The sequence below is a fragment of the Magnolia sinica genome, chromosome 14 (genome assembly GCF_029962835.1).
Source record: "Magnolia sinica isolate HGM2019 chromosome 14, MsV1, whole genome shotgun sequence".
NCBI lineage: Eukaryota > Viridiplantae > Streptophyta > Magnoliopsida > Magnoliales > Magnoliaceae > Magnolia > Magnolia sinica.
Window position 1 is genome coordinate 72,527,154 of NC_080586.1, and position 18,672 is coordinate 72,545,825.

The 18,672-nt window shown below is 40.1% G+C and overlaps 1 protein-coding gene across 6 annotated transcripts in view; it reads left to right on the forward strand.

Moving 5' to 3' along the window:
- Positions 1 to 721: 721 nt before the first annotated feature.
- Positions 722 to 18,672, forward strand: part of LOC131226157 (uncharacterized) — a 44,390-nt gene continuing 26,439 nt past the window's right edge. For 3 of the 6 annotated variants that reach the window (XR_009161658.1, XR_009161660.1, XR_009161659.1), the window contains exons 1-5: positions 746 to 1,010; positions 1,837 to 1,907; positions 3,302 to 3,399; positions 4,248 to 4,328; positions 14,207 to 14,289. Coding sequence is in view for 2 of the 6 variants with exons in the window: in XM_058221874.1 (XP_058077857.1) it covers positions 940 to 1,010; positions 1,837 to 1,907; positions 3,302 to 3,399; positions 4,248 to 4,328; positions 14,207 to 14,289 (404 nt within the window). In the remaining 4 variants the exon portion in view is untranslated. Of the gene's footprint in view, positions 1,011 to 1,836; positions 1,908 to 3,301; positions 3,400 to 4,247; positions 4,329 to 14,206; positions 14,290 to 18,672 lie in introns of all 6 variants that reach the window. The other 3 variants (XM_058221875.1, XM_058221874.1, XR_009161661.1) reach the window with 3 other exon arrangements.

The window sequence follows — 18,672 nt, forward strand, 5'->3', positions numbered from 1 at the left end:
TCCCGGGATTGGCCAGGCATGCCAAAGAGAGTCGGTGATCTGATCCCAATCCCATGGGTCTTAAGACAATCCACTGACAACACCATCATTACCTTTAAATCCCATCCAATACACCCTAATCCGTTCAAATTTGCCTGGGACGTGTTTGGTTCGGGGGATTGGAAAGGAGGGAAAGGTTTAATCCTGGGATTGGCCGGGCGTGCCAACAGACTGGATATAGCAATCCAGGGATATAGCAATCCCATGGATCTCAAGACAATCCACTGACAACACCATCGTTACCTAGAAATCCATGCCATCCACAATACCATTCAATCCCTTACGATCCACCCGGCCAAATGATATGGAAAACGGATGGACGGCGTGGATAACCCACATACATTCATAGTAGGCCCAACTGAGTTTACTCAGTACGATAAAAGCGTAACTCAGTACGCAATCCTATTTCCTTGGGTGAGTCCGGGTCTCATCTAATCCGCTCCAACACTGGCCAGGTAGCTGGTTGAAAAGCTCCGTGGGTCCCACCTTAATATACGTGTTTTATCAACGCAGTCAATCCATTCGGCCCGTTCATTTTATGGCATGAACCCCAAAATTGAGGCAGAAACAAAGCTCAAGTGGACCACACCACAGGAAACAGTGGGGATTAAACGCCGGCCGTTGAAAGCTTCTATGGCCACAGCAAATCAGTATTCGTCTGCCCTCGCAGCAAATCCCAAGTACTTTTCAGCAATAACCAGGGTCATATCTGTAATTTGAGTCGACAAATATAGCCTCGCTTCAAGCAAGTTCTTCTGCGATGGCCTACAGCTGAGAGGAACGGAGTAGAGGAAACAGACCCACCATCTTCACACACTACCCAAACCCTAAGTCTGCTTCCTTTCTTGCACAGATCGTTCGTCTGTGAATCGAAAGTAGTGTTTCTTTCTATGAAATCCAATGTCTCTGGTACGATCTCAGACGATTCGGCATCTGTGCCGTTCCATCCGACTCCGAGAAATCTCATCTCTGTAAGTGGCGGATTGCGACCTTCGTTTATATATATATATATATATAGTTCTGTTCTGCGATCGATTTTCGTTTGAAATGAAGTGGTGTAGGTTAGTAGATACGCTAATGGTGCCCATTTTTGTTGATGTTTCTTAAGCTGCAGTCGTTTGGTTTTCTTTCTTTCGCCATGATGGAGTCGTGGTCTGTGGCCACTTCACTGTATGGGTTGCGCGGTCGGTGAATCCGGACATTTCGCATGGTGGGGCCCACTATGGATGTGCTTTGGTATACAAAAAAAGCTTCGATTGGATATGTCTTATATCTGATCAGTATGAGATGTGGTTGTCAAGAGCTGGGCCCACCAGATGGACAGTTCATATTCACCAAACATGCCATTTTTGGTCCATTGTTTGATGGGTTAGAGTCGGCCGCCGAATAAGGAATTATATGATCCCTGGTGTGAGGATGTGTATGGGTTTTGGTCAGAACTAGTGGAGCCCATGATTTGGTTATCCAGGTGATTGGTCTGGTGGGCCCCATCATGGATTGGGGACAATCTGAACACTTTGATTACTGTTAGCGTATTGATATGGCTGATAAAAAAGTACATCAGCTATCCACATTTAGTGGAGAAAATGGCAAAGACATGATGGGTAGGATCTTCCACGCTTAGATTTTTGAGGGAATACTGTGTAGTCTATCACAGCGGGGCCTATCAGATCAATGGTTTAGATCGCTTAACCATGCACCCCACTTGTACAAATTCAAGGTGGAGGGTCTGAAATCAAATAATTCTGATTTTCTTTTACCATATGGTGTCATTTTATTCATATGGTGGATTTTTAGGTTTGGAAGCTTTGAAAGCTACTCGATTCCAGGTGTGATGGGTGGAAGCTCTCGAAGCTACTTGAGTCCAGGTGTGACGGCTACTCGAACTTCTACATATATATACATATCTTTTGTTCATTTTCTTTTCATTGGTTTTAGTTTTACCTTAGTTTTGTTGACTTCGAGTTAGTGAAAAAGCAATATAATACATCACAAAGCTTGAAAATGAGCCCAAATTGGCAGAAAATAATTTTCAATTTTACGTACCAAATATAGAATTGAGGAATCCACTCCATATAAAAAGAAACCATAGGAAGCTAGGTAAGAAGGAAAAAAGAGAAAGATAGGTTGGGTATTGTGCTAGCTTAAGGAGCATCGAACCTCTCAACATTAACCCATTATGGGTTAAAAAAATTATTTGCTTCAAATGCTAGTTCGACATGTAGGGCCTTGTAGTTGTATACATAGGCTATTGTTTTAAATAGCGGTAGTGTGTTGTGCAGCGTTCAACCCTCTGTAGCATGTAGCGTAAGCTACATGACACTTACATTTTTTAATTTAAAATAGAAAAAATATGATAAATAGTAAGAAAAAACTCTCTCTCTCTCTCTCTCTCTCTCTCTCTCTCTATATATATATATAAAAGATGATTCAATTGTTTTCAAGTATAAGCATATTCAAATAAGTTATTAATTATCATTTATCAAAAGCCAATCCACGTATATAAACCAAATCATATCAACAACTTTTGTAAGCAAACCACTTTAATTAATAATGTCTAATTGAAACCACAACTCACAAGTATGAAAAGAAATTAAAATCCCACAGGTTGAGAGTATTACGTACAAAATACAAAATATAAAATACAATTATCATTTATAAAAGAAAGTAGTGTACACTATGACACTACATACGCTATGTGTATGCTATGACCCCTGTAGCATACGCTACAGGGGTTTTACGCTATTTGCTGATGCTATGCAGCATTGAAGCTACGCTATGGATGCTATTCAAAACACTGATAGAGGCCTTCGTATATCCACTTTCCTAATTAAAGCATAACACAAAATGTTTGCTCACTTAGCAAGTCTTACTGGAAAAGGGAAGTAACTACTAGCCAAGAACAAAATCATGCTCAACCAGGTGTCTTGTCATCTAGGATGGCCACTTCAACCCATGGGCCCCTGCAGGTCAGGCCAATTGGACAACTTAAAAAGGGCATTTGCTTGGTCCTTTGGCTCCTTGTACCATTGGATCATTCATTGACCAACCAGATGCTCCCTTCTCTTGATTTATGGATCAGTGAGCAGGTCAGGCCGTATTTGTGCCTCCTTTGAATTCTTAATGGATATATGGCCTGAATGCATCAGAATACATCTTTTATCTGTTTTTTTTTCAATTCACTATATGAACGTTTGTTTGGATTAGAAAAAAAAAAGTTTGTTCAGTTTGATTGACTTCTTGATGATGTGATATACTCCAGGAATCAGGTGCCGCACAATTCTGACATACTCATGTAGTAAGGGCTATGACCATTTTCCTCCGAAGGTTGGACTTGCAAAGCCACTCCGTTCATCAAAGGTACTTGCTTATTATTGACAACTCCATTGTTTTATCACCTCTAATCTCTCTAGTGAAAGCATCTCTCTCTCTCTCTCTCTCAAGTTTATGCTTTGGGTAAATCTAACTTGTTTAGTGCACAAATTAAATTACTCCACCATCACCACCATCGTCATCATTTTAGTCATTGAAGCATTGTCCCTGCGATTTGGGTTGGCTTTACGAATCTTGTTTTGCCAGTCAACCTGATCTAAGGAAAGTGAACAAGCCTTCATATCCCTTCTCCCACCTTAACTTGAGTCCTTTTGGGTCGTCTTCTCATCATATTTTCAGGCCTTCAAACCTATTCAACATTCCCCTCATTGAAGCCTCCCCTGGTCGTCATTCAAATGATAGACTGTCTCACTATGCTCCCCATCATTCTAATTGCCGCATATGGTACAAAAATGGGTAAGCGGTAGAATATTCTCTGATCTGTATCATTCATCTGGTTGCCGCAGCTGTGAAATGCCCATTACCAGAAAACACAACGATCTACACATCTACAGATTAATTGTGGACAGGAATGTTGGAAACCTACCATTCTGATGGGTTGGATTGTCTATTCCTTGCGATATTTGCACAATGGCCCATCCATGTCATCTTTCACTCAATGATCAGTTTGGATTGCCAGAATATGGTGACATGTACCCTATTTTTGTGCAATGCAGGATATAATTTGTGTGCGACACACAAGGCACAAAAACCTTTTTGTGTGTGAGGTTGGAAGTATGCATATTGTTGCTGTTGTCTTCTTCTTCTTCCTTTTATGAAATCTTCATACTCGTTTTTATCATGGCTATTTCAACTTCCTTTCTGATTCATTTCAGGTTACTGAATTATCAATATTCTTGAATGATATGAGATCAATGTCAACAGTAGTCAAGGCACCTCCTCAAGCACAAGCAGCGGTATGTATCTTTTCCTTTATTTTACAACTATATATTAATAAATATAACAGGTGGGGTTGATCTTTCAAAATAAAGTAACAGGCGGGGTTGGGATTGATAATCCTTAAATCTGGTATGGCTTGGGCCTAGAGAACTTGCTCCTTTCTAGGCTTGAGCTGACCTAACCCTGGCTTGGTCCATTGGCATTCCTGCCTTGAAGGTTTGAATCGCCATTTCGTATTATAGTTAAGCAGTCAACATGTAGGAGAACGGTCACAACTTATGCTATTGTTCTTTTTACATTTAAAGAGTGTTATTTGAGATATTGCTCATGAAGAAAGTCAAGAATAGGTCGAAATGGTTACATTGGATGTAGATCTGATGTAACTTAGGAAAATGAATGAAGAGAAAGAAAGGGAATGTATCCTATGTTCACAAATAGTGTCCTTTTGTGTTCCTTAAGACAGTTTGTTGTTGCAATAAAGAATAAAAAAAGGGTAAGAGGATGTAGATCTGAGGTAGGAGAAAAGCAAAATAGATTAGGGAAGCATAATGAAAAATCTTGTTCTCAGTAATTTCCCGGGATATTTATAAAAAGGTTTTTACATATAGCACCCGCGCTATTGGCCCAAAGACAAATAACACCCTCTCTCATGCATTTGAAAACACCTTTTACTTTTTTAAATATGGTAAAAAACCACCCTGCCATTTATGTGTTGGATGGAAAAACTAATCATTATTAGATTAGGCTGGTTGGCAAAATCTTTTTTAAAAATGACAATATAACTCCTCCCAAACCCCCAAAGCCCAACCCTAACCCCTAAGTTTTTGAGATTTGGAGATTGGCTGAGTTGCTGAAAATTGAAAAAAAAAAACAAAATTTCTCAATTTCTCGCAACTCAGTTGCAGTCTTTGGGTCCAAACATAAAATCAAATATATATATAATCTGATCTAGTGATTCTTCTTTTGCTTTTGAATGTATTGGTTGTGTTTCCACACGTCTTCTTACACATATACATTATATGAATAGACTTTGAATATATTTGCATCAATTTAGTTAGATTACACATATATTAGGACCCCGTACAAAGAAAACCTATTATGCGCAATTGTTTTTTGTAATGTTTTGATTTATAAATGTGTATTGATGCCTTTTTTTAACAATAACTGAAGTTTCATTGAAAAATTTGACCAATTTTGATGCAGAACATGAAAATTAAATATGAAATGCGAGATTTCAGGCTTAGATCACGTTAGTTTAGAAACAATTACACAAATTCCATATCCCACATGAAAGTCCAAACATTCAATTAAGGGGAATCTATGCGGGTCTAGGCCTACACATGATAGGGTTGGATCAATAAAAATTATGAACCAAACGATACTCAAAGATGAGAAATAATCATCCACACATGCATAGTAATCAGTCCATAATCCAAGGGATTCACCAATTTCAAATCGAGGAACCCTAGGGTAATAAAAGGGGCATAAAATTGGAGATTTGAGTAATTTAGGGTTAGGTTTACAGATTTTGGGTAAAAGCGGAGTGAAAGAGACGAACCAGAGAAGTACCGTACGTGTGGACAACAACAATGGCCCAGACTTGATTTATAAATGTGTATTGATGCCTTTTTTTAACAATAACTGAAGTTTCATTGAAAAATTTGACCAATTTTGATGCAGAACATGAAAATTAAATATGAAATGCGAGATTTCAGGCTTAGATCACGTTAGTTCAGAAACAATTACACAAATTCCATATCCCACATGAAAGTCCAAACATTCAATTAAGGGGAATCTATGCGGGTCTAGGCCTACACATGATAGGGTTGGATCAATAAAAATTATGAACCAAACGATACTCAAAGATGAGAAATAATCATCCACACATGCATGGTAATCAGTCCCTAATCCAAGGGATTCACCAATTTCAAATCGAGGAGCCCTAGGGTAATAAAAGGGGCATAAAATTGGAGATTTGAGTAATTTAGGGTTAGGTTTACAAATTTTGGGTAAAAGCGGAGTGAAAGAGAGGAAAGAGACGAACCAGAGAAGTACTGTACGCGTGGACAACAATAATGGCCCAGACGCACATGTGTGTGATCTCGGCCGCACGTGTGTGGGGCCCACTGTTCAGAAAAGGCCACCTTGGCCTTGATCGGACAGGGATAGACTCTAAAACCCCCAAATCTCAACTCGATCCGATGTACGGTTTGTGGGTGGTGCTCCGCCGAAGTTTCAGCCCTCCTGTAGGGCCAGATTCTGAAATTCTGCTGTGGGGAGGAGAATTGCTATAATAGATGATTGATTCAAAGTGTAGATGATGGGGTAAGATGAGAAGAATGGATGGTAGAATATGGGTAGTAGAGATGACAATGGATGGGGGCGAATCGGGATAGATGTGGCTTCGCACCACGGTAGTTAACCCTTCGATGAAGGGAGGGCTTCGCACCCAAATAGGCTTTACAACTCATAGAGTAGGAAAACATAGAATTTTTATTAGTCTTCAATCAATGGAAAAAGCTACAAGAGGTGCCTATTTATAAGAAAACCCTATACCCCAAAAACTCGCACCATATGCGCAACCTATTATTTGGCGATGAAGTAAACTAAAATAAAAACCAAACAGAGAAATCCAAAGCGTTCACGATGTTCTAAATAATAACAATAAGCAAAACTTAAAATATGAAATCAATCCGACAAGTGGGCCATGATCATGAGATCCCATGATGGGCTTTTCTTGATTATCAGGTCCATTTTTTTAAACCAAAACTTGTCTTCTAGTTAGGAGGCCCTCCCTGGACGTCATCATCGAGCCAGATCGATGGTGGGGTCCTCCTGCGTATGTACGTGCGTAGGGGTGGTGGTGTGAGTGCGCGTGTGCGCGTGATGTCCCCATCAATTGTCCCCGGCTGCGAAGATTTCGCCACTGGCGAAATAAAACTCTTGAACCGCTCCAGGATGTCAGGATCAAGTCTCTGAAACTTCTTCTCAATGAGCCACGCGCTGTTTGAAGCTGAGTGTGACTTCCATTTAACCGGGTACTTCTGAAACCCGCCGTCCGACGTTGAAACTATCTGATGGTCAAGGATATCCTCTATTTCCTTTTTGGGTGTGTGAAGGTTAGGTATGGGAGGTAGAGGCTGGGAAAATAGGTTGGGAAGGATAGGTATGGGAGGTAGAGGTTGGGAAGATGGGTCGGGACAGGTAGGTATGGGAGGTAGAGGCTGGAAAAATGGGTTGGGAAGGGTAGGTATGGGATGTAGAGGCTGAGAAAATAGGTCGGGACGGGTGGTATGACAGGTAGAGGCTGGGAAAATGGGTCGGGACGCGTAGGTATGAGACGTAGAGGCTGGGTTGGGAAGGGGCCATGGTTCAAGGGATAAATACGGGAAATGAGGACGGGTAGGCGAAGGGCCAGACAAAGTATTAATGGTCCCCTGAAAAATAATTAGATCCTCTACGTTGAATGTGAAACTAATTCCCATAGAAGGTGAAAGATCTACCTCATACACATTGAGACTGTTTCGTTTTATAATTTTGAAGGGTCTAACGCTACGCTCGTGTAACTTACGAACGACCTCCGGAGGGTATCGTTCGGGCCAGATGCAGACTATCACAGAGTTCCCAATATTGAATTCTTTGAAACGTTTATGTTGGTTTGCATAAAATTTGAAATGTTTATTACTAGTAGTGATCTTTTGCCTGATTTCTTGATGCCATGAATGAATGTGATGCGCAAAAGACTTCGCAGGCTCTGACACCCTATGGGACAGTGACATAGGGACAAGATCAATAGGTTTCCCAGGTTTATAAACAGTAACGACTTCATAAGGACTGAGACCTGTGGACCTATCGACAGAACTATTAGGGCACGTTTGGCCACTTGCATTAAGTGGGAGTAGCTGGGATTGCATTCGTCGGCCTGCCATATCCACCATTCAGTCATGTTTGGAGACGATATTTCAACCCGGGATAATGAGCTTCGAGTCTTCCGCCAATACCGTCTGTCAAAAGGTAGGATTTGGCAATCCTGTGGGTGAGTTTGCCGTAACCCGCTTCGACTTCACCATCGGGTAAACCGCTTCCACTGCTGTCTGTTTGAGTGACGTCCACATGAATGAAGCCATTTGGGTATGACGCTTGATCGTGGGCCCCTTGTGGATATTGTGATTACATCTACTCCGTCCATGCATTTTAGAAGATAAGTTTTTATCATTAGCCTAAAACTGAAAAATTAAAAAAAGCTCAAATCGACCACACCACCGGAGACAGTGTGAATTGAACATCTACCATTGATAATTTCTTGGGGACTACAGAAGTTTTGTATCAATATGATATTTGTGTTTTCAGTTAATCAATGTCTTTGTGATATTATCAACAGGTTTGATGAAAAAAACATACATGTAGGCCATGGAAAGGTTTCAACGGTGGAAATCATTATTCCCTATGGTATGGTCCACTTGAGATTTATATATACCTCATTTTTTGTCTCAACCATTAAAATGATCTGAAAAATAGGATGGACGGAGTGGATAAGACAATACACTGACGGTGGGCCCAACTGAGTGTACTCAGTACGAAAGGTGGGTACTGAGTAAGTCAGTACGATATAAAGTGGGTAGCAATCCGATTTCATGTGGGTTCTGGACCAACGCGTTTAGCAGGATCTACGTGCGAAGGATAGTTAACTGGGGCCCACGGTGATATTTATGAGAAATCCACCACGTTCATCAGTTTTTCCACGGTTTGTTATGACATTGAACCAGAAATTACGAAAATCCTTTTCTCATATGGGCCACACGACTGATGATTGAATGTCCACCATTGAGACATACGTGGGGCCACACAAGATTTGAAACATGATAACTCGTAACTTTCACCAATATGTGTATAAAATTTACTTTGTGAATGGTATAGATGGTATAAAAAAAAACACGGTGGACCCAAGAAGTTTTCAATGGTAAGAATTTACCTACACACGTTTATCTTATGCATGGCGCACATGAGTTTTGGATTTAGATCATTTTCGGGCCCATCACCTAAATTGATATTGTAAACCTGTTGGGCGTGGTGGATTTCCTATATTCATCACGGTGGGTCCCACTGAACTTCACATTGCATGAAGTTCTTGCGAAAGTGGTTCGCGGGAAATCCGCATCCATATCCAGGAGATTTAGAACGATTCAACATGCTAGTACTGTGGCCTGTTTAATAATTGACCAGCCTGATTTTTGCAATCCTCTCTTTCCCAAACAGGATTTGGCTCCAATCCCTCTGGATAGAAGTTAGTCCCATATCTTCCAAACATGCCATTAAAAAGTATGGGATACACCCAATCCAGAGACAATACCTTACACATGCATTTAATGCTACTTTTTCAATTCCATCCAGCTTAATCCCACCTATTGCAGGTGGCCAAACGGGCCCTTAAACGCAAACTCGACTGTAGGTATTACGGTGTCCCATGTTCTGGTGTGCTCTACATCCCTCCTAGGGGGAGACTCATCCGGTAGATCATTAGGAAAGACATCACGTAACTCATCCATTATCGGAATGGCCTTAGTGGGTAACTCTACACTAGCGTCTGGTGCACTCTCTCCAGCCACAAGGCCGCACATGTCGTACCCCTCAAAATAGTGGTCTTGATGTCTCTCATGGGGTGGGTGCACGGATGCACACCCATAATTGATTCCTTCACCAACTCCATTCATTGGTCTATCCACCAGGCCACCTGCCTGAGATGGGACATCTACCCCAATGGTGGGGTTTGTCTTGGCAATGGTTTTTATTCAGGTAATGCGCACATCAAGTTGTTCTTAGTATTGGTCCATTTCCAAGCTCTTGATCATAAACTCCAACATTTGGGACAGCTTGTTTAGTGACTCTTGCAATTGTTCCATGTTTAGTGTAGGGTTCCAACCAAAATTCAGCAATATAGTTGTCAAAATATAAGATTTTATTTTATTTTATTTATTTATTTTTTAATTTTTAAAAGAAACAACCTAGTTTCTAAAAACGAAAAAGGAAAGTTTCTAAGAAAAACAAGTTAGGAAAGTTTCTATAAAAAACAAATTAGGAAAGTTTTTAAAAAAACAAATTAGGAAAGTTTCTAAAGAAAAGCAACCTAGTTTCTAAAAACGAAAAAGGAAAGTTTCTAAAAACAAATTAGGAAAGTTTTTAAAGAAACAAATTAGGAAAGCTTCTACAAAAAAACAAATTAGAAAAGTTTCTAAAAAAACAACCCAGTTTCTAAAGAAAAAGAAAAAGGAAAGTTTCTAAAATAGAAATTAAGTTAGTTTCTAAAAAAGAAAAAGGAAAGTAAACTAGTTTCTGAAAAAGAAAAAGGAAAGGAAATTAGTTTCTAAAAACAAATTAAGAAAGTTTCTAAAAAATTAGTTTTTAAAAAACAGAAAAAGAAAGTTTCTAAACCTAGAAATAGAAAACTAAGTTAATTTCTAAAATAATTCAAATAAGGGGATAACAGAAAATTTCAGCAGCTTATGTTAGGGTTTATGGACCTCTAAACAACCATATATGATGAGAATTGATGCGTAATGGACATAAACAACCAAACCCTACACATGTAATGAATTCCCTTACAAGAACCCTAGGCTTTGATACCAAATTTGATGTAGAACATGAAAATTAAATATGATATGCGAGATTTCAGGCTTAAGATCACGTTAGTTCAGAAACAATTACACAAATTCCATATCCCACATGAAAGTCCAAACATTCAATTAAGGGGAATCTATGCGGGTCTAGGCCTACACATGATAGGGCTGGATCAATAAAAATTATGAACCAAACAATACTCAAAGATGAGAAATAATCATCCACACATGCATAGTAATCAGTCCCTAATCGAAGGGATTCACCAATTTCAAATCGAAGAGCCCTAGGGTATGAAAAGGGGCATAAAATTGGAGATTTGAGTAATTTAGGGTTAGGTTTACAGATTTTGGGTAAAAGTGGAGTGAAAGAGAGGAGAGAGACGAACCAGGGAAGTACCGTACGCGTGGACAACAACAATGGCCCAGACGCACATGCGTGTGATCTCGGCCGCATGTGTGTGGGGCCCACTATTTAGAAAAGGCCACATTGGCCTTGATCGGCTAGGGATGGACTCTAAAACCCCCAAATCTCAACTCGATCGGATGTACGGTTTGTGCGTGGTGTTCCGCCGAAGTTTCAGCCCTCCTGTAGGGCCAGATTATGAAATTTTGCTGTGGGGAGGAGAATTGCTGCAATAGATGATTGATTCAAAGTGTAGATGATGGGGTAAGATGAGAAGAAGGGATGGTAGAATAGGGGTAGTAGAGATGACGATGGATGGGGGCGAATCGGGATAGATGTAGCTTCGCACCACGGTAGTTAACCCTTCGATGAAGGGAGAGCTTCGCACCCAATTAGGCTTTACAACTCAGAGAGTAGGAAAATGCAGAATTTTTATTAATCTTCAATCAATGAAAAAAGCTACAAGGGGTGCCTATTTATAAGAAAACTCTATACCCTAAAAACTCGCACCATATGCGCAACCTATTATTTGGCGATGAAGTAAACTAAAATAAAAACCAAACAGAGAAATCTAAAGCGTTCACGATGTTCTAAATAATAACAATAAGCAAAACCTAAAATATGAAATCAATCCGAAGAGTGGGCCACGATCATGAGATCCCATGATGGGCTTTTCTTGACTATCGGGTCCACTTTTTTTGAACCAAAACTTGTCTTCTAGCTAGGAGGCCCTCCCTGAACATCGTCATCGAGCCAGATCAATGGTGGGGTCCTCCTTCTGCGTATGTACGTGCGTAGGGGTGGTGGTGCGAGTGCGCGTGTGCACGTGATGTCCCCATCAAAATTCCCTATGTTTCCCCATGTTTCCAACAACAGTGATACATTACGCGATACAACCGATATATCCCATCCGATAACCGATACGTATCCGTATCCCAAGGCTGCGATACGTAATGCAAGACCGATATTTCGAACACTGCCCCTAACCTCTCTGCTCTCTCTTTTCCCAAATCCAAATCCTAACTCTACCCTCTCCCAAACCAAGGGTAAAAAGGTATTGTCCGTGGTAAACAGTTAACTATAATGGCTCTGACATGATTTCTACGTTTTGCCGATGGATGTTAACCACATGGTGGTTTTTTTTTACTGAATATGGAAACTGGAAGGTGTTAATTGGGAAAACACATGAGGGAGGGTGTTCTTTGTCTTTGAGCCAAAAGGCAGCAGGTTGCTATATGTCAAAACCTCATGTTTAAATTTTGAGGTTTTTCTCAAGCTATTATCAGCAAAATCTCGCTAAATAAAAATTAAAAATATATATTATAAATTAATAAATAATTTCCGAATGTTAATATATAATTATATAATGAGTTAAACTTTAAATAAATTTTATGTTAATGTCATAATAATTTCATGGAAATTTGAAATGCTGATATTTTGAAAATCTCGTGATATTCTCGTGACAATTTTGTTTAGTTTATTTCTTGCAAAAATATCATGAGATTTTCGAAATCTCAGCAATATTTGTCTTAATGATAAAAAGAAAAGACATTGTGGGAAGAAATGGACTTGATTTTAGAATAGAAGAGTTCAGATTCCCATTGCAGAGGCCTTTTTTTTTTGGAAGGATCCATTGAAGAGACCCCTTCTCTGCCGTATACAAAATTTCAACCTTACTGGAGTTGATATTGTAGGAAGATGAGAAGAGACAGATGGAGTTCAAGCCCAAAGTGATCTTATCATTCTAACATGCAAAAGTTATCTTCTGATCCTTTTATATAATTTATGCTGTTTTAGAAATAATAGGGAGAAAACAATGGAGAAGGAAAGAGATTTATAACTGACAAGCCCAATCAAAGATACTACCAATTCTAAAAGATAAACACCAATATATGGTGTATATAGAGCATGGAGGAACTGTGCACTCTCACGCATACCCACAAGACTGTACTCTAACACTCCCCCTCAAGCTAGTGCATAGATATTATACATGCCAAGCTGGCAATAATATCCTCTAAGCAAAGGAACGAAGTCCCCTTGGTGAGAATATTAGCATATTGCTCTTCTGAACGAACAAATGACACATGTAGAAAGTTTCAAATAGGGCTACTGGCACATCAGAGACTACAGGCGAGGTCTTCTGGTAGGGTTGAGGTTCTGCTGCTTCTTCCAGTGGCTGTTGGAATGGCTGATCACACTTCCAGTGGCTGCAGGATGTACTGGTGGCACTTCTGCTGGCTGCTTTATTATGCGGCAACACTTCCGGTGGCTCTTAACTGCTCTGGCAGCACTTTCGGTGGCTGCAGGACAAGCCAGCAGCACTTTTGGTGGCTCTAGAATATTCCTGCAGCACTTTTAGTGGCTGGAGGACAAATTAACGGCATTTTCGGTGGATTTGGGATGTGCCGACAACACTTCCGATGGCTGGAGGATGTTCTGGTAACACTTTCGGTGGTTCCCATTTTGGGCTTCCAACTAGATCTGTGTAAGCCATCAGATTTTCCAGAACTATGGGCCTCTTATATTGTCATGACAGATTTAAAGGGAAAGGGGTAAGGATAAAAAATGAAGGTGTCAAGGCTCTGAGGGAGGGTGCTTGGTGATTCTGTAGTTGAATATTGTCTTTAATTATCACAGTTGAGTGTGTCCATGATCACATCGGTGTAACTACAATACTAGTTGGTTCCTAGGTCAAACATATTGGCGGTGAACTCTACTTGAGGGGCATGAGTTTCTCATTTTTGTTGAGGGCCTTGAGGCACTTGGTTCTTATTTGCATTGTTTGGATGGCTGGCAAAATACTGATGTTCTACTTTGTCTTTACTGTAGTATAGGTGATCCTCCTGTGCTAATGTTTCCTTATGATTATTATATGTAGGGGGCTTTGAAAGTATCCATGGTGAGCCCTGGAATCGTCTATGAGCCATATGCACAACGTGAACCCATTTCATTCTTGCGAAGGTTTGTTACTTCCATATATTTCCATGTTTTCAATGCTTGGAGATCTTCTGTTTGGCATTGTTTTGAACGATTTATTACGTTTGGCATTTGATGTGTAAAGAAATGTCATTGAAAGCAATGGAACTTGATCGGAGTTTCTTAGCCATTTTTACCAGTCCATATTATGATATTTTTTGTTTAAACATTCATAGGCATGAGTTCTAATTGAATTTTTTTAGAAAGCCAGTAACTATATCAACGTGATGATTTAGTAGGCTCACAATCACTATTTACCTAGATCTCATTGGAACGATATCCCACCCTCAAACAACCAATTTTAGTGCAATTATACCATCACTAGTGCAGATATCCCTTCGAAACTCCTTTGTTAAGTTTGTTTGGGGTGAGAAACATGACGGGTGATCTCTTTGAAAGTCCTAATGTTGACTCTTCAGCGGCCTATTGTTGGAGGTTTAGGTTGTGATATGTTCATTATTTGAATGTTATGCCCTATGGTTTGTGTGTTCTTAATTCGAATGTTGTGCCTTACTGGTCGTTGGCTATCTCTGTGGAGATGCTCTTTTCCTCTCTCTCTCTCTCTCTCTCTCTAGTTTTTTGGAGAATGTTTCTGAACCAGGCAGAGTCCTCTACTCCTCTTTTTGGTTTCATTTATAATCTGTATGGGATGTTTTGTTTCTTCTAAATATTTTAATGATTGAAAGAAATAGTCGCAAAATTCTTCTGTTAAACATATGACAAGTACATTAAAATACCTACATAGAGTAAAAAAATTGCATGAATTTACAAATTATTAAATAAAAAACATCTATTTGTCATCTTTCAAACTTCTTTGGTCTACATTCTATGGATTGGCTCTTTCACAAAGTTATTTGTCTTTCAAGTCTCTCCACCAACAGATCCTATTAGACTTCAGATGGTTTTCTTGTAAAAAACAAGAGGCCAAAAGAGACAAAAAAGGATGCTTTGTCAGATCCGTCCTAGAGAGAGCAAGTCTTTCTACCAACGGTCCTATAAGATCTTAGGTGATTTCCTATACACAAAAAGATGTCCAACTAGAGGAGGCAGAAAGAGAAACCTTTTTCTAAGACAAGACACAATGTCATTCAACAAATATCCTCCAATCCCACATCCATAGCAGAAATTAACTGTCTAGACACACACACATGCACACACGTATGAGCTCCTGCTTTTACTTTACTCTCTTCCTTTGCTTTGGTTTCTTAATTCAGTTCACCTATGGCTATTAGCCTAAATTGTACAAAGCCAGGATGAAGTGTTTGCACACGCAGATGCACACTCACACTTCTTCAAAGCCCACTCAACCGTTGAGGAAGAGTCCCTTTAATGACCAAGAGCTTTGCATGGTTTGAACTGTTGACCACCGGTCTCGAGAAGATTAACTTGACATTTCACAGATCATCCCCTTGAACCACCACATCCTAAAAGCCATCAGATTCCTCAAAGAGTTTCCATCAACATCGAGCTTCCAAGTTCCAACATTCCCAAGGTGTTCCACTGATGGAAATCGTCAATCACTAAGGGTGTCAATGGGCCGGTTTGGCCATAAGGCTTTCGGGCTTGGCCTGGCCTGCCTCGGGCTGGGCTTGGGCTGAAGTATCAGGCTTGAGGGCAAGGCTCGGGCTTAAATTTCAAGCCTATTTTGAAATCGGGTTGGGCTTGGACTATAAGACATCCAAGAGCCTGTCAGCCTGGCCCAACCTGCTAGAGTTTTCAAATTTTGATGGCTTTGATGTTTGTAAAGGAGGGAAAAGTTACTTCACTTACGCAATAGGGGTTGCCGGCTTGAGTGGACCCCAACATGGTGGTATCGGTATCACTACAAGTTTCGTTGGCCAGGGATACAAAAACAATATTGATATTGCTGATAACCGGAAATGCGGGGAAACATGGGGAAAATGTTGGAATTTTCAGCAAAACTTCAGGAGACGTTAAAATGTACATACTTCATATTTAAAAATAAAAAAATTGCAATAGGGGCCTTAAAAGCATGTGTTGTTGTAAGAAATCAATCCAACCATCCCATCCGACCTATTTAACCATCCAACCTTCCATTCAAACATCCATCAATATTGCAAAATATCAACAACACATGATATTTCACCAAGAAATCATCAACAATTGGAAAGGAAATGGAAGATCGCGATTTCAATACTGCGCATGTCGCGATATTGATAATATCAAGATATTATCAATGACAAATTGAACACTACATACAACCATATGCCCATGCAAAAAAAAATGAAATAATTTTTTTTCTAATAAACAAAAGTTTGATGATATCAATATGTTGGCGATGCTATTGAAATATCATCGATACACTTATGATACAAGCATTACCTAGAATTTACATAGTTGAAAATATTGGCGATACATTGGCAATATTGATGCATTGGTAATACAAGTGTCACTTAGAATTTACATATTTGAAAATATTGGCGACTGCATTAGCGATATTGATACGTTGGCGATACTTAGCGATACATTGCTAACACTTGGAATTTCTGATACTACCAACGTTATTGGTATCGCTACCAACGTTATCAGTATTGCTACAAGTGTTATCGGTATCGTTGAGCTGGAGATAAAGATAATATCAGAGATATTTCGATAATATCGGGGATAATTCGAACACTGGTGGTTATAAAATCCACCCCGTCCACCAGGTGTGTCACCCCATGTTAGGCCCATTGCCCAAAAGTAAGTCCCGTCCGTGTTTTCGATGGACCACATGATTGGAAATAGCGTATAAGAAACCTTCACCCCCCAAATTGCTTTCGTCCATATGGTCCACCTGAATAATGGATGGGCTTGATGTTAGGGCCCAAGGCCTAAGTTTTGGTGTGGTATCTAATGGTTGGAGTGGATTTTATATAGCCATCACGGCGGGCCCTGTAAATATCACGGATGGATGTCTTTATCTCTACTGTTTCCCTTGGTGTGGCCCACCTGAATCATAAGTCAGCTTGATTTTTTGTCCATCGATGTAACATAGGATTACATATTTAATGCTCGGGGTAGATCTCACATACACAGCATGCTTGGTCCACTAAAAAATAAAGGGTGGGTCTCAAGAACAGTTATTGCGTATGCACACTTCACGAGGGTGGGTGTCCTATCATTCTTGGAAAACTGGGTCGCGACTTGTGTGGCTCCACCTTGGCATTGACATGAAATCCAACCTGACCATCACGTGTGTCATATCGTGTTAGTTCCACGGCCCAAAAATCAGCCCCATTCATAATTCCAGTGGGCCACATGATTATAAACAATATACATGAAAATGCTCACCCTCTGAACTACTTCCCTTGCGCCCCCCCCCCCCAAGATCACGGATGGGCCAAGTTTTTGGGCCCCATCCCTAAATATTGGCATCACATTTAATGGATTAAGTGGAGTTTATATAATCATCACGGTGGTTCCTGTAAGAATCAAGGGTAAACCCGAAATTGCGGTAAAGGGCCACAATGTGTTTAAGTGCGGAATATGGCGGAGCTATAGAATGTAGATTAAGTCCTAGAGGGGGAGTGATTAGGACCAATTAAAAATTATGACAATTAAAAACTTAATTGCCTAGTTTAAACTAGTTGCCAATTAAACTAAATTAAGCAATGTAATTCTAAGGCTTCCAAGCCAATAAGGGTCCAATCACATAGGTTACAATAGATATGCAAGTTAAGCAACTAGCCTATAACATAGTGTACATGTGTGTGTGAGATATGCTACCTATCAATCATAGCATTCATCTAATCATGCATACATAATTAAGCATTTAAACACATAAGCATAATTAAACAGATGCGCAAATGACAATCCCAAACACAACCATGTATAGTGGTTCGGTTACGTGCCTACTCTACTCCCGGCGGACTCACTCTCTCCTAGAGTTTATCAGATTTCACTATGAGAGGTTTTAAATCAGGCTCACCTCAAACCTTTACGGCCCTACACAAGGACTCTAAAGTTTATGCCCTACGTAAGAGCAATGGTCCTACTCAAGCACCCAAGTTTATGTCATACACAAGGACAAGGGTTCTACTAAAGCACCCAACTCTTTATGCCCTACACGAGCAAAGGTCCTACACGAGAATCTAAGTTTATGTCCTACACAAGGACAAGGGTCCTACCAAAGCACCTAACTCTTTATGCCCTACACAAGAGCAAAGATCCTACATAAGAACTTAAGTTTGTGTCTTACACGAGGACAATGGTCATACCAAAGCACCCAACTCTTTAGGCCCTACACAAGAGCCAAGGTCCTACACAAGAATTTAGGAATTTATGCCATACACAAGAGCAAAGGTCCTACATAAGAACCCGACATGTATTCTCCCGCCGAAGGCCTACATAAGGGCTTGAGTTGGT